Raw genomic sequence first — 22,593 nt, 5'->3', positions numbered from 1 at the left:
TTCTAAATTTTGTGGTAAATCTCTGGACAAGTTGCAGCAGATGGTTGAATAATTAAAAGTCAAATTACTGCAAACAGCAGAAAAACAAATAGTAAAATAGCCGTTTTTAGCAATTTACAGTTTTCTCTCATAGAACTCAAAATGATTGTGATAAAAATGGAGTAAATAAATAAGCCTGAAATAGGTTTGTATGCAGAAGGTCTGGGAATCAGTTCTGCTTCGCAAAATGGAGTTCCAGGCTTAGTATTCTTTACAAGTAATTTGGCAGACACTGCTTACCAAAGGGCAGTGTCTTTTGTACTGCCCTTTGGTAGGCAGTGAGCCTGAAATCTGTTGGTGTTCTTGTACAGAGTGCAGGGAAATTATTAGTTGCCACTATGGAAAACTGGTGGTAAATTCAATGTGTAATTCAGAAGTGGCTTTCATTTCATTTTCATTCAGATGCCAAGTCACATATTCCTTCAGCCAGATTTTTGATTCCCAATTACATTGTTCTACGTTTATTACAGGAAAGCAACCAATATCTAATATGATTATTTTAATGTGGCTGAAAGACCCTCAATTAATTTACTTCTAAAATCAGAATGTCATTTTATGTGTGTGGATAACATAATAGAGATAGACAAGTTCTATCTGTCAAATCCAGGAGGCGGTTGTCTTAATTCAAGATGTTGTTGCTTTCAGGTACCTTGATCTAAAAGACCCTAGGCAGCTTTCAGAGAATGAAGGAAAATGTATGACATTCTAATAAAAATACAATTAAATGTCAGGCCTACTGATTTCCCTTTCTGAGTAACAAGCATAAGAAATTTCCAGGAAATGCTGACAATGTCCCTCACCCCCATCCCCTTTGACTGCTGAAAAAGCAGGCTTACACATGAACGTACCAGGTACATCTTTAATGCCTTAGCTTTGTGTTTTTCAAAAATGAGCATGGGGTGTGCATATTTTAACTTTGCAGTCTGTGTATATACAACTTTATTTGCATTGACGTTAATGATATTTTTATAACTCAATATGATGCATTTATAAAATGAGTTTATCAAAATACATTAGTTTAATAAATAAGTCCAGCCAAACCACCCTACTCAAGAGTTAAAATTAACTTTGGCAGGCTTAAATGTGGTACACAGTCCATCATGTCTATTATGCTTATTCTTTTACTCTTCCCTACCCCTGGATGCTCATCTTTTGACTAAGGAAGTGGCATTCCTGAAAGATTTCTCATTCCACGTCATCTTCAGCCAAGCATTGTGCACTTACAATTCTCTGCAAAATAAAATATAGGAACTTTAAAACTGTTAATGGTATATTTCTCCAGTTAAGCATATTACTGAAATCAGTTACAATTTCCAGCTTTTAAAAAATCAACCTCCCTCTGCTTAAAAAATCAACCTCAGTAAGTAGCAATATTTAATATGCAATTAAAAGTATTTAGAGAAATAATGAACCAAGGCAAGCAAAGAATTACAGATCGTTATGGTTTGCTGTAGCAGTGTAGCTTATTTGTAGAGGCAGTCGAATTAGTTATATCCAAAATACTTTTCTGACAAGACAAACTTTTAAACAATCCTGCACACTGATGTTTCTTAGCCACATGGCTCACGATATGGATCCAGTGGGCACATTTTAACTAACAAACCATGCTCTGAACCAGGGGTCTCCAACCTTGGCCACTTTAAGCCTCCCAGAACTTCCCGGAGCTGAAGTCTGCCAGGCTTAAAGTGCCCAAGGTTGGAGACCCCTGCTCTGAACAACTACGAGAAACAAAAATTTATTCAACTTATTCAGAAGCCTTTCTAACTTATAATAATCTGTGGTAGCTATTTCACTTTTAAAGTTCCTTATTGTGCAAAACTAAAGCAAGCACATGTGTGCCAGGAAAAGAGCGGTTATTTGAGTATGTTTCTTGCAACTATTGCAAAAAGATCTAATACAAACTCAATTACTTTATGGGTAAATTTTATATATCCAACAACCTCTAGTAATCTATATTAAATATATTTCTTAGCAGCCTGAATTTTATCTCAGCCTTTCTCAAATGTTTTGGACGTGCCCAATTTTGCTTCGTTTTTACTTGGGTTATTAACTTTATTCACAGTTTCTTTAATAAATTTAGTTCACAATTAATGTATAGGACATCAAACCAGTTCAAAGAACAAACTGATGTAAAATCTAAATTTAGTTAATTTTTTCTCATAGCCATTTATAAAGTTATTTCTTATTTAGATGGAAATGCTAAGAGTTTCAGATAGGGAAAACTAAATTATGTCATGTCAAAATATTTTTAAAAATTGTTTTATCACATTCAAGTTACAGACAAATGTGAATTATGATAGAATGCTTAGCTTCTTTATAAGAATAATTTATAAGCATTGTTAGTCAAATTTCAGTTCTGAGATGCAACTGGACTGTTTGAAAGGAATAAGCTGTGATCACTACATATATCCTCATTTTCTTCAGTTCTGGATTTGACCTTAATGGATTCAACAAACAATTCTGATGAGATCAGGTGAAATAATAATAATTAATAATAATAATTACTAATTCTATTTCAAAAACCAAATGATAAAGATTTTCATACCTGACTAATTGTAGGGAGTTTAGTAAGAAGCATTTGGAAAACTGGTGGTGGAAGAGTCTGTTGGAGAACTTGTAGTAATTGCTGGGGTTGTCCACAAACAGCGATGGCATTTGTCAAGTGATCAACACCTTTTTCATATTCTCCTGAATAAAAAAACAACTATATTATAGCAACTAAAGATCAGGCATAATGACATTTAATGAAGATTTGAAACTATTCCATTAGGTAACAATATTTAAAAATTCAACAAATTATTTCAACCAATGAAATAATATATCTGCATGCCACATCTATAAATTTATGAACAAAAAGTACCCAAAGTTCAAATCACTATCCTAGAATATTCAGGCTTTATTTTGTTAGTGGTATTCTTGATTTATGAGCTATTTTAGACAAATTTAGATAGAAAAACAACGTACAGTATATTAAAATAACATTTCAAAGATGCAGTTGTAAATTTAGAATTCTATTATTTTTACTTTTTTATAACTCTCAAAAAATAATTTGTCCTGCAATCCCTGTGCCCTAGGATTGAGTATTCTGAATTTAGTTGAATTTATCTCCAAGTGGGTTAAGATTAAGGGTTAAGCTTTGCTAATCAACATTTAGGATAATTCTATACAAATAGGAAAAAAGTCATCAAACGCAACAGAGATGGATTACGTTTGTAGATATACAAAGAACATGCAATTATTTTACCTTCCAAAGCCCTGGTTTCAGTAATAAGCATTTTTTCTACTAATTTTATATCCCTAATGTGTCACATACAAATTAGCAAAAAGATTTGCAAAAAATGCAACAACCTTGTGCTAAAAGTTCTTCTCCCAACTGTATCTCTTCAAGAAAGAATTTTTGAACTGCTTCAGCATCTTTCAAATCAGGCAACTACAAGAACAACATCAAATCAAATATTTAAATATCATAGCAAAATCTCCCATCCTTCCCATTATGCTTTTAAATATAATAAACTTTAATTTCCAAAAAGTTAATAAGACTAAGAACTTTTCAAGAATAAAGAGAAGTTTACAAGGAATATTACATTCCATTTTTTTTTTTACAAATTGTTATAAAAGTAAAAATAAAACCACATCCAGAAACCCCCCTATCAGTTTCTCAATCCTCACAATTGCTATAGAAATTAGCTATCATTTGTGAAGTACGTCTTCCCACCATATGCCATGCTAGTATACATGGATCAAGAGAAATATCCATAAAAGAAGAATAGCAGGAGATTATTTGCCCTTCCCCAGCAGCTCCTGAATGGGCTAAGATGGATTGGGAGCTCGAAAGGAAGGAATGCTTGCTGAAAAACTAGTTGAAGGATCTTCCATGGAAAAGGGGAAGGGAAAAAAAGAAAAGTCATTATTCTTGCTTCTCCATAATTAGGGCTATTGGATGTATGCTACAAATAGTTGATGGTACAATAATTTCAAGTTAGGGGTCACTTTGAAAAATATATTTATTGTATTCATTCAAATATTTTGTATCAACCTACTCCAGAAATTCTTGAAGATTATCAGGAGATAGAAAAATGAAGAAATAAACCTCAGCTCCAACAAAATACAAGAAAAGTCATCTAAACAAACCAGTAAGAATAAATTAAATATAAGATCAAGCCAGTATATTCACCTTAGCCCCAAAGCCTGCCAGTAGAGCATATATGCAACATAAAAAACATATTACTACCTTAGAAAATCCTGCTCTTTCTTTGGCAAGCTTCTGTTTCTTTCTTCCTATAGATTAAATAAGGATATATTGATTTTCAAACAATCATGCTACCGTTCTTGCACTTCAGAGTAACTTTCAGAATGGAGGTCCCCACTTCATAGATTTCCGTACGTACCATAGCAAAGAACATAAGGGAGATATGCAGCATATTACCTTTCACATGTAGAATAATTGTTCTTAAATTATGCAAAGTTGTATCTATAGGTCACTTCCTCAGCTCACTCAAGAGTCAATGATAGATGTTATTAAAATATTCCCATACAGATGGTCTTCAAATCATGACCATAATGGATCAGAATTTGTGATAAATGCCCATGTGATCACTTTACTTATGGCTACACTATCCCTACTTTCTCCCGATGCAGTTGTTAAACATATGGATCATTAAACAGAAATAGATGGAAGGGTGCTGCAGTTTTCCTGCAGTCAGTCATAAGTGATCATGAGGATGCTAAGCAGCTGTAATTTCAGAAGCAGGTCATAAGTTGCTGGGGGGGGGGGGGCTCCCATAACTTGCTAAACAACCTGTTATAAGTCAAGAACTATCTTATCCTATATATATATTTCTCTTATTTTTTTCTACCAAGAGACTTGTGTATTGCTTCTTGTGTGTTACAAAACACCAAGAGTCTTTCGAAATTTGGTGGTTATACATAGAAAGACCTCAGAAGTCCAATTTTAATCAAATGCTGTTACTTAAGCTCATCCATAAGCTCTTCCACATAGGTTATAGGGAGACTACCAGTGATAGAAGTATCACATAACCAGGGAGTTTTCAACATTGTGATCCTTGCATTAATTGCAAGCTAATTGTTTCTTCTTATTATCATCTATTGCAAATTGCTTTGGAGAAACATTTACTTTGAAGGTATAAAACTCATCTTAGGTAAACAGGATATTTTCATAATCTGGGACGAAGTTTTTACAAGCAACCTTTTTTATTAAGGGAACACATAACAAAGGACATTGAGTACTTGTTGAAGAGCTGAAATAATGCAGAATTACAAAATAATACTGCATTTTGGATAACTCTACTGGTGGTGTTTTTTTTTTGCATTTCTCCTTATCCTGGAAGTTATTATTGAAACAGTACCAGGAGGGTTTTGAGAATGCATTATATAGCATGACTTTACAAGCAGGATTTGTAGATGCTGCAACCTAACTATCAAATATTAGAAAGTGAAGGTAACTATAGTATATATGTGGAACTTTATCAAAAGCAAGAATCTTCCCCTTCAGATTTCTTTTTCCAAGACACACAACCTTCTACGGCACCTGCATGGCCAAAGAATATGTTGGGGAGGGAGAATAACCATTGTGTAGTTTAACTATTTTTCATTTGCATGAAGAATGGGGACATAAAATTTGGTCTTGTTTCCCAGTGACCAGCTTTTGACCTGAATTAGCATTTAGCCATCAGATTTAGGAGCAATGATAGGATATGTCATTACGATGTTTTTCATTTTAGTGAATGGTTAAATATTTTAGAGATTTTCTATGAATACAGAAGATATTTGCAAAGCAAATCTCCAAACATAAAGCAGGCTTCTGAAATGTAATTGGAATATATTACATATTTTACAGTAATAAAATTTATGTTCCATATTTAATTTTACAGCTGGACACATCTCTTTTTCTGGGGAAATACTATGTGATTAAAACAACCTTGGACATAAAATTCTTGCACATACATTCTATCTCTGCATATTACGAACATATATGCTTATGTGTATACAAATGTCAGGAAATACATTCATAGCAGTAATCACTTTTGAATTTTCTGACTCTCAAAGTTGTGACTAACACTAAAGGTGAAGGAAATTTTGATGATGAATGAAATTTCTAATTAAGCAAGCACAGAGAGTGAATAGGAGTTTGACAAATAGGAGTTTGGCTGTCTGAGGAGTGGAATGAAGTGTTTGAGGTATATTGCAGGGCTCCCTTCTGCATGTAGTGTTAAATATATTTATAAATACCTTGATGGAAAGGTAAGAAAACATCAATACATTATTTGTCAACAATATAAATTTGGGGAAGGGGAAATAGCAAATTCCTTGGGGAACAATATCAAAAATCCAGAAATTTTATGTCAGGAGGAAAAAATGCAAAAAACTTATTTTGCATAGGAAAAATCAAGTACATGAACATAGAATAGGGAGATCATACCGGGCGACAACACCTATATTAAAGATCTGGCCCTGTTGATAGATCAGAAGTCAAACATGAAGGTAATACAATTGCTTAAAAAAAAGAAAATGTAATTTTGGGTTGCAATAAAGTTATATAAGATCAAGATCAAATACAGGTAGTCCTTTATTTGGGACAAGAATTAGGACAAGAATTTCCGATGCTAAATGATGTGGTCAAAAAGCATAATTTCATACGACTGCATGGCTTAGCAACAGCAATCTCTCCCCTTTGGTGTTAATCAAATTCCATCAGCCAAAGATCCGCCCGAATCCAAGTCATTCTGGGCTTGGTCCTTCCCAGGCCAAGCCTTGATTCTTCCAAGGTGAGAGACTGTCCCCCTTCAATTTCCTATTCCCTCAGTCTCTGCCCTTTTGGCTTCACTTGCAGAGTGTACAGGCAAGCAACCCTAGTATCCCGCGGCTCTGGGGCTCCTTGCTATGCTGTGGCACAGGAGTTCCTTTGCATGTTATGTTTTGGGGGCTGAAGAAGCCGGACCCCCAGTGCCGCATGAAGCCTCAGCCCAGCATTACACCACAAAGCTGCAGCCACCTCAGGAAGCCCCAGCCACAGCACTCCAAAGCCCCTGCTGCCCTGCACTCTTATCACTCCAGCTGACCTTCACCATATTCTTGCTTCACTGTTAATGGGCACATCCAGCCTGGCCCTTCCTGAGACACCTGGTCACATAAGGAAGGCCATCTTCCCCGCGTCTTGTGAGGAAGCTACCACCCGTGATCTGGGAAATAAAGAGTCTCGTGTGGCCAGATCACAACTAGCCAAGCAGAGCATGCTTGGTCAGCAACAGGAGCAAGATGGTGGATGTCAGCTGGGGCCATGGAGGCCAAAAGGCCGTAAATCAGGAGAAAAAGGCAGGTGGGGTGAGTTGAAGTGGCCCTGTGCTTGTAAGTAAAAGGAGGCTGCCAAGTACCCTAATTTTTACCATGGGACAGTGGAGGGAAGTTCCTTTGTTCAGCACTGTTGTAACTTCAAGTGGTCCCTGAATGAATGGACCTTGTAACAATTCATTTTTATATGCATTGGTTAGACCAGGGGTCTCCAACCTTGGTGACTTTAAGCCTGGTGGACTTCAACTCCCAGGCTTAAAGTCACCAAGGTTGGAGACCCCTGGGTTAAACCACACCTAGATTAACACATTTAGTTCCTGGCATGCAATTTGAAGAACAACATTTACAAATGGAGTATGCTGAAAGGAATGCAACCAAGATTGAATAAAGGGTGCCGAACAAGAGAGAGAGAAAAAACATGGTTATAGGCACTGGGTTTGTTTAGAAGGAAGAGAAGATTGAGGCGAAGCATAAGGGGATGGGGAAAGGAAGCCATTTTCTGGGGTGTGTGAGATAGTCAATTTGTGAAGTTAGGGCTGGACTAGATGATCTCCAAGGTATCCTTTCACTTTTACACTTTCTGAGGTTCAATGTCTTCCCTGCGCAAGCACATGAAAGGTTATGAAAACCCAGGGCAGCGGGATACCCTATTTGCATCGAGTTCGCATTTCTGGGGCTCCGGTTCCTCCTCCAGCCACGGTTCCTTCTCTGGCAGGGGCCCCTCACTATGGGAAAGACGAGCGGCCGTTAAGTCGAGGAATTCCTGGACCTTGGAAGCCACTAATCAGGGCAAAGGAACCGACTCTTCAAGGCTTGCCCGAGGAATGACCCTCCGCACGCCAAAGGGAAAGGGGAGCGGGAGGGAAAAAAAGGCAGTCGGGTCGCGAAAAAGGCGACTGGGAAGGAGGGAGGGAAGCGCGAAGTCCGCCCTCGGCGGCGGGGCACACGAGGCCGGAAGACTCACGTTCCCGCAACCGGTTCTTGAAGTTGGGGTCGCTCCTCCTCTTGCGGTCGAAATAGATGCAGTAGCCGATGAAAAGGGCGCCGCAGACGCCAGCGGCGATAGCGCTGCTCTTGCCCCCCATCATTTTCTGTCTTTCGCGCCCGCCTCGCGGTTTCCCCCAAGGCACCTTGGCCGGGCACGCAAGGAAAAGGAAGGCCCGCCTCGCGCAGGCACTTCCGTCATCAACCGGCGACGGCCAGAGGCTCACTTTGCCTCTAAGGGGCGAGCGCTCGAGAAGCGGAGGCCCAGCGCGCGTCCTGTCTAAAATGCGCCTGCGCAAGAGGCTCCTCGGTCGCCCTCCTTAGGCTTTCTGTTACGCATACGTGAAGGAGTCGCACAAGGTTCGGCGTTAACTGTAGGAAAATGGGTTGCATCGACGGGCTCATTCAGAAGTTAATTGTCTTTCTGGAATTGGTCTGGACAAAAAGCGTGCAAATCAATCCATTGCTATCTACCGTATCAGCATTAAGTCGAAATAAACGTGTAGAAAGTTAGCACCCACATCTCTCCTAGAAAATTGAAATATCCTAGGAAATATTAAAAAGGCTGAATATTTCCCCTAAAAAGAGTAGAAACTCAGAAGCAGAAACTCACCTCAGAAGTAAAAACTCAGCCCCACCTTTGTTAATGGTGGGCCATTAAGGCCTGGGCCGGAATACTTTACATAACAAAGATCTCCAGGTAAAACTATACCAATTGCCCAAAGCCCTTTCAATGCATTATCATCCAGCAAGGCTCAACCAAGCCTAGAACTCAGGACAGCCTACAGAGTTGCCCCTGCATGGCCCCATGGGAATCTGACAACCAATCAGAATACAAGCTCCAATTCAAATCCCAACAAAGGTTATAAAACCTAGGCACTCTCAGCATCTCAGCCTTCTTGACCTCTTCTCACCTTGAAGCATGTGATCATACTTTTCACTTTGGAGCTTCAAGCCATGTGGTCCTGCTGTCCATCATTAAACTATCTTTCCAAATAGCCTCCATGTTTCCAGTGTCTTTTTCCCCACTTGGAACTGAACCCAGAAGGATTTTTCTTTCAACAAATGCTAAATGATTTTTTCTCAGAATCTATCATCTGTAATAAATTGGAGCATACTAACATGGACAGACAGGAAACCTATTCTAATTTTGTCAGACCAGGCCATAATTTTACGTTTTTTTAGAAACCCCAAGATAGACGTTTTATTAGAATACCCTAATCCCTCATAGCAATTACAATAAAAGTCCTGCTACAAGATGCATGCTTTCTTCATGTGATGAAGAAAAAGCAGCAACTAGATACTAAAAATACAAGCTTTGAAAAAGGCAGAAAAAATATCTATTGAAACAAAATTAATATAGGTATAATCTGCTTTTTTCCAGGGGGGGGGGAGAGTCTCTAATCTTACAATTCTGACACCATTAAATAAATCACTATCAGAATAATCTGTATTTTTAAGACTCAACATTGAAATACTTGATACTGTACAACAATGCTTCTTAAAGATTTGAAAACTGCAGTATTAGATACTAAATGAAGGCTGAGTTAAATAGCATTTATTCCCTACCCAATTCTTTCAAAAGTTTATATAATTATCATTACAGCTAGCAACGTGAAAGTTGAGGATGATCCAATTAGATTAATAAATGGCCAGGTTATCATAAAAAAGATCTATTACTGAATACACAGGAAAAACTTGCACTCCAGATTAGATCCCTTGCATTTCTGGTTAAAATATCAATTACCAAATTTTGAAAAATAACGGTGATTGCATCTTTTGAATTTTAGATTTCTATGGTCTGTTTCTGATTCAAGCAACCAAATCAACAACTGATTGTGGACATAAAAAAGAAAAAGAAAGACTTGCATTTCAGTTATCAACAGTAATTAGCACATAACCAGATACTGCAGGTACTTTTGTACTACTACAAGAAACAGGGCCAACATGAAATAATTTAAAAAATTTCCAGTGAAGCTTTATACCACTTTCCAACTTCATATTATGAAATTATTCATAATGTTAATGTACACACATTTAATGGAAAGGACAAATAAACATTACAAAGAACACACTTGTAAATAATTAATTGCCTGTTACTAGAACCCTTTAAGAGAGGCTTTCTGGTGTTGATTTACATTATAAAAATAACAGATAAAAGATATTAAAATAGTCATAAATTACTACTGTGAATTTTTAATCATCCAATGTTACCTTTGCAAATTAATTTAGGTGACCATCTATATCGTAAAAGGGGAGATAAAATATGTAAGAATTCTAAAAGATTATCTATGTGATAAATTTTATTTAAAAGTATCTTAACATAGTATCTTAACACTGTATCATTTGGGTTTCCTCATTTTCATGCTGTTTTTGGGTTTTGCCTTTTTGCTCTTTTTTATTGGGTCTGCCTTTTCACCAACAAAAGAATTAGAAGATCCTTTCTGGGTTTTTAGAGAGGTAGTCCTTGTGTATTTCAACCGAACAGAGCTCTTTGCATTTTTGTTTGATTTCTTCTGTTCTTTCTCTCTTTTTACACAACGTTGCACTCTTAGCTTTCTTCCTTGTAATTCAGATTGGTTTAGTTTCAGAGCAAGATGTACAGCATCTGTAGTCTTTTAAGGATAAGAAGAAAAAAACAGCAACTCTTAGAATTCCTCTAACATGGATTGAGAAAAGGAGGGCTATTCCCTCATCACAATACAACCCCATGCATTCTTAACAGATGATTTGGAGGGTAAGGGACACTTCAAAATAGATCTGCACAGTACATAGTAAGAAGACAAAAAGTAATTCCTTCAAGGAAGCAGACTTCCGATTACTTAATGCCACATTCTACTCTAAGAACTGCCCTTTAATTTCAAGCATAACATATCCATTGGGAAATCCAACTATGTGTACAAGGATTTGTATCATAACATTATGAATCAGTTTTGTTGTTCACAGACCCATTAGCTACAGTTGTCACAAGGAGAGTTCTAACACTATTTTTGATTACTGCAAATGATGATGGTATGGTGATGATGATGATTTTGCTCTATTTTCCCCAAATGATCGATCAATAACTATGCCAGGTATTCATGCTTTGGGTTACTGGAGGTTAAGTGTAAATATGAGAAAGAATGAAATAAGCTGCTAACAGAATGATTCGAAAATTAGTGTTCTGTTATAGCATTGCCTGCTGTTTTCAAAACTTTGCTGATTTGTCCATCCAAGGCAGAGAATGGAATACCCATCTCATCATTTATAATGGCCAGATTTTTAATTACTGCTGTTATTTCAACAGACAGCAAAAAAATTGTTAGCTTATTGAACATTCAATTGCCAGGTTATTCGGTTTCAGGTTTTATTGCTGGGAGAACATTATTGATGACTGATTTACACCCACAAATGTACCCCTTTTGCTAAATGAGTTTTTTCCCCCCAGTAAAGTTCACCATTCTAATCCTCCTAATAACTATTACTGGATGATAAAAGATTACCATCTTTAAGAATGGAGTAAGTGTGCAAGATTCATGTAAATACCTGATGATTAGTGCTCTCTTTGTAAAGTTACTATACAAGGGAGATGTCTAGATATGAGTATTAGTGGAGTTCTGTGCAGTTTCAATGAATTATTTAGGAGATGTTTAATTATTCCTAATTGTTTATCATGAGGTTTTACTGTGTTGCTATCCCAAGTGCAATACTGAATGCTAGATTAAATAAATAATATAGTTATGATTTAAAGCCATGCTAAATTTGTTGTTGCAACCATTGAATAACTGACATACCTCAAATAGAACATAACCAAATCCTTTGCCAATGCCTGTGTTTCGATCTCTCACAATTCGTACACCTGTCACATTTCCACATTCCAAAAAGTGGTTTCTTACAGTCTCATCATCAATTTCTGTAAATACATTTTTTTTAGAAATGTGCAGCTATTAAAACACAACCATTTTAGCAATCTGACCAAATTTATATTACTATTTAAAGTTTCTATTCTTTTTAAAACAAATACAAATATAGTTGCTGCCTCTCAAAGTTATCTGTTTAAAAAAAGATTACGGCTATTGGGACAGTATTGGCAAGGAAATAGCTCTACATCCCTTACTTACGTTTTAGTTATCTTATTTTGGCATACTTCATGAACTAGGTTACAAATTTACCAATTCAAAGCACCTTTTTTTTTTTTTTATCTGCATTTGTAGATACATATGTTTATACATAATTATAAATCAAGAACTTACAAAAACAAAATTCAGTTCGGGACTAAAACAAGTGAGCTGAGACATTCTGGCTTGAAGAGGTGTTACTTAGTGTTAATTATAAACAATTGTCACAATATCTATAGTTATACTTTTCAGCCATTTTTGACAAAGGAACTATTACATTTCACCTTGTATATTTAAGTTTGTTAACATCTTTACAGATATACTCACTCCATTAATCTGCAAAAGTATAATTTTCTACCAAAGTAGTGTACATTTGTTTGAATTGATTAACATTAAATCATAATACATACCATAAGGCATATTCCCTACAAATATTGATCTTTTGTTATCATGCTGTAAAACAAAGAACAAAAAGAACTGACTCGGACTTAGAGAAAAACCTAGAAAAATATATAGAATTTGAATTATGTCTATGGAGAGTCATTTATGGTTGTCCCCAAAGTACTTTTCAAAAGGCAACTGGACTTCATTTTTTCTTGAAGACACTTCACTTCTCATCCAAGAAGCTTCTTCAGTTCTGAAGTTGCCTTTTGAAAAAGCACCTTTAGGAGTTACTTACACAAGTAGATTTTGAAGCAAGGTCAACTCTGATATGGAATCCACTGGTAATTTCTGTTCCATTACTGTGAAACCAGAAAAAAATTAAGTAACAAAATAAATTACCATTAAACTTGATTTGAACATTGTTTATCTTAGAAATAGTATTTAATAATTAAGACTCTTATATATCTTAAACAGCATGATAATAAAAAAAAATAGGCATACCACTTTAAAGCATTATTTGCTGCAGATTCCTCTTTGAAAACAACATAAGCATTAACATATTTCATATTAGGGTGTAGTTTTTGCCTAAAGGGAAAAAAATAAACGATAATATTTGTTATATTTTATAATGCCAGACTCAAAAAAAACTCCAGATATTTTTCATCATAAAACATAACGATGTGTTACTATAACAATCAAATAAAATTACAGCAATCGTCTCCATTAATTCCAGCAATGCCCTCTAGAACAATTTAGCCTTAAATAATTTATTGGAGGCCAGCAATACAAATACAATCTAACTTCCAGAGGATGGATGTTCTATATTATATAAATGAAAGTCACATTATCATATAAAGATGAATTGGGACACTAATCATAACAGAACTTGTGATTTGCTATATAACATTTAAATTTAAATCCTGTTTAAATTCAGAATTAAGAGGGACGATATATTTTTTTAAGGAATACATTATAATTTCTTTAATCCAGATTACGCTCAACCATGGATAGCCTACAGCTGTTTCCCCAGCCAATTGAAAAGCCACAGATTGGCTTCTACAACCCAAAGAGTCAACTTCATTTACTCTTTTAGTTACAATTTCTCAAAATTTTATAAATAAGGCAATTCTGCTATGGTGAAGGAACAGGGCCATCTCTTAATTCAATAGTTAGCATTTGAAGAAGCTGTTATTTGCACCAGGTCTGTTTCAGTTTTACAATTAAAACTTTACTATAATTTACAAAAGTAAGTTACATGTTTCAATTTTTACGTTGGCCCAGAATAGCTGAAAGATGTCCTGATATAAGCAAAGTGCACTGGTACGATACATCATTATTTTCTGTTATAAACATTTTATTTTAAATTAGGGCTAACAGATCCAGGCTGCAAAAAAAAACAAAAAAACATTACCAGCAACATAATTAAGTGTGGCAGCAAAGAACTAGACATTTTAAATAATATTTCTTTGCAGCTACCTAGTGGTCATCCAGATTTTTAAAGCTAAGATGTAATAACCCCAATATAAGAATCAACAAAGTATAACCTATAAAGCTATTCTCATGCACAAATTACAACACATACTTTATAGCAGCCATTTTTTTGGATATTGCATCTTCTGCTGGAATCTTCAAAAAGAAAAAATAATATAGGATTAAGCAGCCGTTACTTAGCAATACTATGAACATTCGCAATTTCTTTAAAATACAAACAACCCAACTCTACAGGAGAGATAAACTACACACACACACACACACACACACATAAAGCCCTCAGTGGGAGATCAAGTCTCTACAGTGAAGCAGCCTGGAACCAAGCTTTCAACTGAGGAGAATGTATGCAAAAATTGTCCTCTCTCTCTTTTCCTGGGGGGAAAAAATATTTTTTTATATTACGCTGCTGATTCCAAGGTTAAGCATGCTGTCAGAGATCTATCCTGAACTCACAAAGAAACGATGGAGGGAAATTATACATTGGTTAAATTATGCACATCTCCTAGATACAGTATTCTCCTATTCCTCCTTATCTGCTTCTCCATTTGTCTAATAAATACAATATGGTCCTACTAGCAGCAGTCATTTAATGTAAATATTAAGCAGATAGAAAATCAACAAGCAGAAGACCTCTTGGTAATCTGTTCATAAGGTTCAGTAAAAAGAGAATTAAAATAGTAGAGTGCAAGCCAAGGGATTTGTATCTTCCAAACATGTTAGTTTGGAGCCAACTCAAAAAAGATTAAGCTGAGAAAAATGTTAACGAAAAGAACCAAGTTGTTTAATGTATGTTATCCAGTAATCTGTCATTCCACATGTAACTCTATGCATCCTTTCCATACCATTATAAAACTTGAGGTGACTTTTTAGAAACAATTGAATTGTCTTACATACTCTTACATAAGGCATTCAGCAGTTGACCAAATTTCATGAATTTGCTGGCTTTACACCCAATTATAACCAATAGACTCACTGGCTTTATATTCAATGAAATGATAATTTAAACATCTATGTAACGTATCGATAGAAATGCCTATCAATAAAAAAGAATGAAATAATAGACATGGCACCATAAATTAACAAATTCATGACAATTTTCTCCACATTAATTTCTATTTTAATAGCTTCCAAAGGCCAGTAGGGAAAGGGCAAGCTTGGTTTTCAATGAGAAGCTATTCCCAGGAGTGGTGCCCCTAGAGAGAAAGAAACCCCACCTAGCCTACTTAAATATTGAACAATATTTGGTTTCCAACAAAAGCCAACCATTTAAATGAATGGCTTTGCTTAACAAGCCATTTCATTCACTAAACAACTGCAGCATTCACTTGACAACTATGACGTTTGCTTAATGGCTGCTGCAGAAAAAAAAAAGACTGGAAAATTACTTCCAGTGGCATGGGGCCTCAATTTATGACTGTAATGACTTATTATTAGATTTCTAGTCCCAATTACAGTCATAAATCAAGGACTATCCATATATGGTACACTTTTTGTGCAAGCCAGAACCTGAGATTACTTACTAGTAAAGAATCACAAAATGAAGTAAATAACATACCAAAGAACGGAAACGAATTGATTCAATTTGTCCATATTCTTTGAAAAATGCCTTCAGCATCTAAATTCAAAGAGGTATAATTTTATTAGGTCAAGACATATACCAGTGTTAGAGAAATGGCAGCAAACACTTAATTCATATACAAAGAATGGAGCACCAGGAACCCTAATAATATCTATTTGACCAATGATTAAAGGATACAATAAAAAGAAAGTAGTTGGTTTTTTTTCTAGCAGAATTATTAAGGATTTAATCAAACCGAAAACATTATCCAAAAGTAACTGGGTTTCTTTTTAAGTTGAAAGAGTAACTCAAAAAAACTCTACATAAAATACCTCTTTCCCTATGTACATTTACTCGCAACAGAAAATGTGCTTTACAAAATCAGTAGGTCAGCACAATACAATGGTTACAATAGATTAACAGAGGGGTCCCCAATCCCTGGTCTGTGGATCAGTACCAGGTCGTGGCATGCCAGAAACTGGGCCGCACAAACAAGCAAAGCACACGAGACCACACCCCCTCTGGTTGTTCTGACCCAAATCCTTTTCCAATAAAACAAACACAAACCAAAGGGAACAGAAACCTTTTAATGATTCTTAAGAATCCCCGGTTAAAAGGCTGCTGCAAACTAATTAACTTTGATAAGCACAAGCCTCGCCAAAACTGTGCAAGGCTGCCAAGAATAACAGATAAGAAATATTTTACAACACAAGTCTTCAAATACCAACTTAAGATACTGCAATGTCCATGAGGCTGGAGTTTCAAAACATTTTTGCTTCCTACAAAGAATGTTTGCTTCACAGCTGGCTTTTATCTTCTTGAAGGAGGGGCCATTACCTTGCAGCCTTACTCCCAAGTCGCCCATGCTGCTGCAGCTGCTCTTTCCTACGAGCAGCCCTGTGTGCACATGCACTTGGCACAGGCTCCTCGGGAACCTCCTCATCACTGCAGCCAGCCCCCACAATCTCTGAAGGCAGCAATCCACTTCCTAATGGTCCTAGCCCCTCATCTGAGTCTTCGCTCTCCTGAGCCATCCGCACCTGCTGCCGGCTAACCATAACACTGTCCACATTGTGGACAGCAAGTGTGGAGCTCTTTGCTTTCATCAATGCAGGTCAATATATGCAAGCCACATCTACAGCCCTTATGGTCAGAGGAATGGATTAGAAACAGAGACCCAAATGCAACTTTCCAAACATTCATAAAATCACATGTTCCCAAGCACTTGTTGCAGAGATAAAATGGAGGGTGAGATGGAATCATACTGAACAATTTCACCCTGGGGCAGAAGGCAATTAGAAACGTAATTAATGAATTATATATTCAGACCAAAGGTAGTCCTTGACTTAAAAACATTTGCTTAGCTACGGTTCAAAGTCAAGACGGTACTGAAAAAAGTGACTTATGACCTGCCCTCTCACACATGACCGTCACTCATCCCCATAGTTTCGTGACTGAAATTCAAGTGCTTAACACCTGGTGTGCATTTATGATTGCAGCATTCCAGGGTCACGTGATCACCATTTGCAACTTTCCCTGTCAATGGGTAGATCCAGATTTGCTTAACGACATTGTTATTCCCTTACTAATTTCAGTGATTCACTTAACAACCATGGCGTGAAATTGGGCAGAACTCACTTAACAATCACCTTTCTTAGCAACAGAAATTCTGGCCCAATTGTGGAAATTGTGGTTGCAGCTGCACAAGTCAAGGATTAGCTGTATTAGCTGAATGGTGGCGATGGTGTAAATTAAATCTGTCAGGCTCCATATTCAACTACGCCCATCAGCAGTAAAGATGCTAACCTCCAGTAAACAAAGCCGGTCTCATTCAGCGGGAAGTTTGATAGGGATTTCCTATGACGCTGCTTCGCAATGCTACCTGGGAGTTGGAGGCTGAATAGGAGATTCCCGATGACGTGGCTGCAGTGCTCTCCGATTTATGAATACTCTACTGAATGAGGGGAGGGATTTACATACTGGGTACTAAGGGGTGTTTATGGAGATAGATGGGATCGGTGTTAGGTAGGGTAGAGCGATCTAGGCTGTGGGACACAGGAAACGGAGGTATCACATAATTAGCCATATCAGGAAATGTGGGATAAGTGGGAACTTAGCACAGGGAGGTCCTTAGGAGTTAGCTGCAATTAGATGGGTGGGACAATGCTATAAAGAGCGCTGGAAGGTGAATGCTTCCAGCACTAACCTAGCTTGGATTTCAAACCGTTAGTGCTGGATGGATGTGAGTTACATGTACAAATAAAAGACTTCAAACCTCGATGTTTGTTGGTTTGTATCCCGGGAATACAAACATCCGGAAGACCGGTTAACAAAATCAGTTATATTTCCTTTTCTTTGATTTATATTTTAAATTTTACTTTTTTCTGTATTTTGCTTAAAGTTGCTTATACTAGAACAGAAGAGTGATGGGTACATATTTATTAATGTACCATATTTTTCAGACTATAAGACGCACATTAGCTTACGAGGAGGAAAACAAGAACAAAAAATCTGCCTCCCAGCATCCATCCAGTATTCATCTAGCTGGCGTTCTTGAAGCAAACAGCAAACAGCCTGGTCAGCTTCAGCATGTTATCATAGCCCCAGTACATGGCTCATCAGGGCTCTGCTGTTGCGCCCACCATTGGTCAGCTGAGCTGGCTGCCAGAGAACGCTGGAGCCTTCACTGCCAAGCAGCTGACTGGTGATTGGATTTGCCTCCTGGAATACCACCCAACAGCTGTTCTAGGCAGCAGGGATCACCGTGGCCCATTCGCCGCCGATCAGTGCCGCCTAGAACAGCTGATAGGCGCCGCCGCACCCCCACCACACCCCCGCCGCAATATTTGCTCTATAAGATGCTCAGACATTTCCACTCAGTTTTTGGGGTGGGGGTGAAAAACTGTGTCTTATAGTCCAAAAACTATGGTAATGTTTTTAAAAAATGCTTAACATAATCTGTTATTTTAAAGAAAGTACAAATAGTTTGCTATCAAAGTTACTTACTTGTGCTGTATAGGAAACAGGTAAATTCCCCACAAAAAGAGTCCTCTTGTTCTTTAACTTTTCTTTAGCCAGGTTAACTTGGATTTTCTTTTTTTTAATTTGAGCAGCTTCCTCTGAGGTTTGAAATAGTTTGGTAGTCCTATTTTTCACTTGCATTACTTCTTCTGCTTCACTTACATGAGTCAAAGCACACTCCCTTCATGAGAAATTTATAACCAAGTTATTAAATTGAGCATATGTACATAATTGTATGTCTTCACATAGTCACCAACCCTCCCCCCCACCATTTTAAAACAAACTTTTCCGCTGTCAAATATCAGTTCTGGAGAAATTGTAACGACCTACATTAAAAGCATACAATTACTATCATTTAACTACATAAAACCAACCAGCTTTGAGGAAAAAAGAAACACAGAAAGACCATTGTTGTAATTTTAGCACGACACATACTTTCTGGTAAATAAGTCCTTCTTATGAGAATCAGATATATTTCTAATCAAGTACTGCATCTTAAGAGACAGTTCATGTTACAAACAGAATTGACATGAGACTTTATCATTGTAATGGTGTGTGGGAAGGACCTTGGGAAACTGGATAAAGAGATACTGCCTAAGGCAGCATTCCCCAACCTTTGCAGCTTGGCAACCCGGTTGGGGCAGGGGAGGGGAACTGGGCTGTGCATGCAGTGGGCTGGCACACATGCACATGAACACATAGCTCGACTGCAAGTGTAGCTGCATTCTCCGGCCTGCCACTCTGAGTCAAGTTGCATGCATGTGTGCCAGTTCATCGCTCACATAAGTCAAGCTGCACAAGAACATGTGTGCACCAGTTCATGGCCCAGTTGTGAATAAGCCACGGCCTGGTAGTTGGGGACTCCTGGCCTAGGGAATGGTCACATAAGAGGAAACATAGTCCACAGCTGTATAGTGGGCAAGGACAGAGGTTCATGAGAGATCCTCCCTAAGTTATCAATGTGGAAATGAGATGGTACGACAATTGTAATGTAGCTTTATGATGAAGTCAAATTAATCTGGTTATCTAGTATGGCTGACAATCATTTTCAACTAGAATACAGTACACATGTAGTGCTCAACTTACAACAGCTGATTTAGTGAGCTTTACCATTGAAAAGTGACATGACTGTTTTTCACACTTATGACCTTTTCAGGCATCCCCATGGTCACATGATCAAAATTCAGATGCTTGGCAACTGACTCATGACAGTTGCAGTGACCTGGGGTCATGTGATCCCTTTTGCAACTTTATGACAAGCAAAGTCAATGGAGGAGCCACTTACCAACTGTTACTAACTTAACAATTGCAGGGATTCACTTAACAGCTGTGACAAAAAAATGTAATATATGGGGCAAAGCTCACTTAACAAATGTCTCACATAGCCACAGATTTGGGGCTCAGTTGTGTCATAAGTTGAGGACTACTTCTATTTATTTTAATAGCAATAGGATCTTTTAAGAGGCATGCTACATTTTTAAAACTGCTAATCTGCCCTTTCCTTAGGACCCAGAGACAGTAATTAACCAATGCGTGAATTAAGCATAATGCAGATAGATGCTCTGTATAATTTTTCATTTACCTGTTTGCTACTGTTTCATCTGCTAGAGAGGTATCTTTCTTAGATTTCTTCATTTTTTTAAAAGGCTGTCTTTTAGCTGATGAATCTTGAATTTCTGTGTCAATTTCCTCTTCTTTAGGGTTGCGTTTCTTACTTTCCTTTTAAAATTAATACACAGTCAAACATGAAAAATTAAAGTGTTACACAATCCCAGGAAGGTGAGAATAGCCTCATATAATTTTGCTAAATTTGGTAATTTGCTAGTTACTAATGTCTTTGAATCAGGGGTGGGATGCTATCAGTTCTGCCCTGCTCTATACTGTGTCTGCTGCTGTTTGGCCCACTCACCCGCCTGGCCTCTTACCTGTCCTTTATTTCCTGCTTTTTCAACCTCAGCTGCTTTGTGCGGCATAGCGAAGGTTGAAAAAGCAGGAAAAAAGTGGCTTTTCAAATGCTGCGCATCTGCGCACAGCACTTTTCAGCTGTCCAGGCGGCACAGCTTAAGGTTTTTTAACAAGCGTGCACAGTATGCATCAGGTGCGCATACACTCAAAGCGCACACAAAACATAGTCACGGAACCAGTAGTAACACCGGTTGAATCCCACCCCTGCTTTGAATACCAGCTTTTATAGTAGTCAGTGATCCAAGAACAGAGATCTACTCCAGTGGTGGGATTCAAATTTTTTTACTATCGGTTCTGTGGGTGTGGCAAGGGAAGGATACTGTAAAATCTCTAGTCAGAGGTGGGATTTGCCGGTTCTCTGAACTACTCAAAATTTCCGCTATCGGTTCTCCAGAACTGGTCAGAACCTGCTGAATACCACCTCTGGTCTACTCCCTTTCTGTCTATGATGACTGTATCTAGATGGTTATGGTGTAACAAACTAAGGATTACATAAAATTAGGGCCCTGATGCGACAGGGCCTTATGAAGACTGGAAATCAACTGACTATAGATATGTTCTTCTGTTCAGATATGTCTGAAGCTGGTTCAAAGGTCACAGCATTTTCATGATGCTATTGTCATACCCATTTTAGAACACAACTTAGTTAACTTACTCTTGCCACAACAACATACATTGGCTGTTTTTCAGCCCCAGGAGCACTGAAGAGTTGTAGGAGGGCATCTGAATCACATGCTGCAGATTTGTTTTGAAAGAGGCTGCCGGCCACTTGCCCCACAACATAATCTTCACTTGATTCAGCAACAACATTCCTGCCACATATTTTCCTTTTTAAAAAAGAAGTCGGTCAGGATTCAGTACAGGAAAAGAAACTGCATGCAAAACCGTTAACTGTTTATAATTTTTCTGAAGGTTTTTGAAAGGTATAAAAAGAAGGGATAATGTTAGCAACTGTGGAATCTTGTATGGAGAGACACTTGTATTACTGGTAAAAAATTTTCCAGTTTGCAGGGCATTGCTACTTAATGCAGTGTTTATTACTGTAAACATAATCGCTCATGTTGTTTTATTACTAGGATGTCATGCCCTACTTATGTCTGTTTTTGTGCGTGGCTCTGAGTGAGTGCTGGCGACTGCCTGTACTACTAGTCCTAGCAGTCTTTTTGGCAAGATTTCAGAAGTGGCTTGCCATTGCCTCCTTCCCAAGGGTCGAAAGAATGGCTGGCCCCAAGATCGCCCAGGGAGCTTTGTGCCAAATGCAGAACTAGAATTCCCAGCTTCTAGCCTGGTGCCTTAACCACTACATCAAACTGGCCCTGAATCGTTTAATTGCCCCAAACCAGCTTTCAAGTTACCGGTGCTTTTTTCAGCAGAATGGAGAAAATGGGAAAGCGGGCTTTGAGGGCAAAACACGTGGCTCACTGGAGCTCCAGCCATTCTTGGTGGGGCCATCAAGGCATGATCCTAGGCAAAGCGATCTGGCTCTGGGACCAAAGAAACAAAACAACCCCCAGAAGCCCTCCAAAACCCTTTAGGAAAAGACGGACAAAGAACGAACATTCACACAACCGCAGTCCTCACCCTGAGGCTGGAGAAACTTCAACCTTCCGGGCGCGCTTCATCTTCGCTCGGAAAGCTGCTGCAGCCATTTCCGCCTTCTCTTTCAAGCATAGATCTAAATTAGCAAAGTTGAAGAGACTTCGGAGCCTCTCAAACTTCGCGGAAGGGTGTACGAACACTGGTACG

At 37.8% G+C, this 22,593-nt stretch overlaps 2 protein-coding genes and 1 non-coding gene across 4 annotated transcripts; all 3 read right to left on the bottom strand.

Moving 5' to 3' along the window:
• Positions 1–884: 884 nt before the first annotated feature.
• TOMM20 (translocase of outer mitochondrial membrane 20) lies at positions 885–8,620 on the bottom strand. Its single transcript, XM_026705205.2, has 5 exons — positions 8,312–8,620; positions 4,271–4,317; positions 3,388–3,469; positions 2,585–2,727; positions 885–1,269 (listed from the first exon to the last, which is right to left on the bottom strand). Exons 1-5 carry the CDS (start codon positions 8,433–8,435, stop codon positions 1,225–1,227), a joined length of 441 nt encoding a protein of 146 aa, XP_026560990.1. The 5' UTR covers positions 8,436–8,620; the 3' UTR covers positions 885–1,224.
• Positions 5,285–5,427, bottom strand: LOC113439422 (small nucleolar RNA SNORA14). The gene has a single exon (XR_003374553.1). It is a non-coding gene; the product is annotated as a small nucleolar RNA SNORA14 (small nucleolar RNA).
• A 1,996-nt stretch (positions 8,621–10,616) lies between the features above and the next one.
• RBM34 (RNA binding motif protein 34) lies at positions 10,617–22,518 on the bottom strand. 2 transcript variants are annotated; one of them, XM_026705206.2, is made up of 11 exons: positions 22,429–22,518; positions 21,503–21,674; positions 20,465–20,601; positions 18,868–19,063; positions 15,859–15,918; positions 14,395–14,438; positions 13,314–13,397; positions 13,108–13,171; positions 12,839–12,881; positions 12,105–12,223; positions 10,617–10,946 (listed from the first exon to the last, which is right to left on the bottom strand). In XM_026705206.2, exons 1-11 carry the CDS (start codon positions 22,494–22,496, stop codon positions 10,674–10,676), a joined length of 1,260 nt encoding a protein of 419 aa, XP_026560991.1. In that variant the 5' UTR covers positions 22,497–22,518; the 3' UTR covers positions 10,617–10,673. The 2 variants fall into 2 exon arrangements, with proteins under 2 accessions (XP_026560991.1, XP_087793431.1); XM_087937305.1 differs by having other exon boundaries at positions 21,503–21,659.
• Positions 22,519–22,593: the final 75 nt, after the last annotated feature.

Source organism: Pseudonaja textilis, chromosome 1 (genome assembly GCF_049901715.1).
Source record: "Pseudonaja textilis isolate UNSWEBS1 chromosome 1, rPseTex1.2, whole genome shotgun sequence".
Lineage (NCBI taxonomy): Eukaryota > Metazoa > Chordata > Lepidosauria > Squamata > Elapidae > Pseudonaja > Pseudonaja textilis.
Note: the sequence above shows the minus strand (reverse complement) of the source record. Positions and strands in the feature narration are given on the sequence as shown.

Bases quoted from the DNA above. Each gene is read 5' to 3' on its own strand.
- RBM34 (XM_026705206.2), bottom strand. From the start codon at position 22,496: ATGGCTGCAGCAGCTTTCCGAGCGAAGATGAAGCGCGCCCGGAAGGTT. The intron at 21,675-22,428 runs GTGAGGACTGCG...TTTTTTAAAAAG, and splicing joins GAAGTTTCTCCAGCCTCAGG to GAAAATATGTGGCAGGAATG. The intron at 20,602-21,502 runs GTAAGTTAACTA...TAATTTTAAAAG, and splicing joins TGTATGTTGTTGTGGCAAGA to GAAAGTAAGAAACGCAACCC.
- TOMM20 (XM_026705205.2), bottom strand. From the start codon at position 8,435: ATGATGGGGGGCAAGAGCAGCGCTATCGCCGCTGGCGTCTGCGGCGCC. The intron at 4,318-8,311 runs GTGAGTCTTCCG...TTTAATCTATAG, and splicing joins CAAGAACCGGTTGCGGGAAC to GAAGAAAGAAACAGAAGCTT. The intron at 3,470-4,270 runs GTAGTAATATGT...TTGTTCTTGTAG, and splicing joins AAAGAGCAGGATTTTCTAAG to TTGCCTGATTTGAAAGATGC.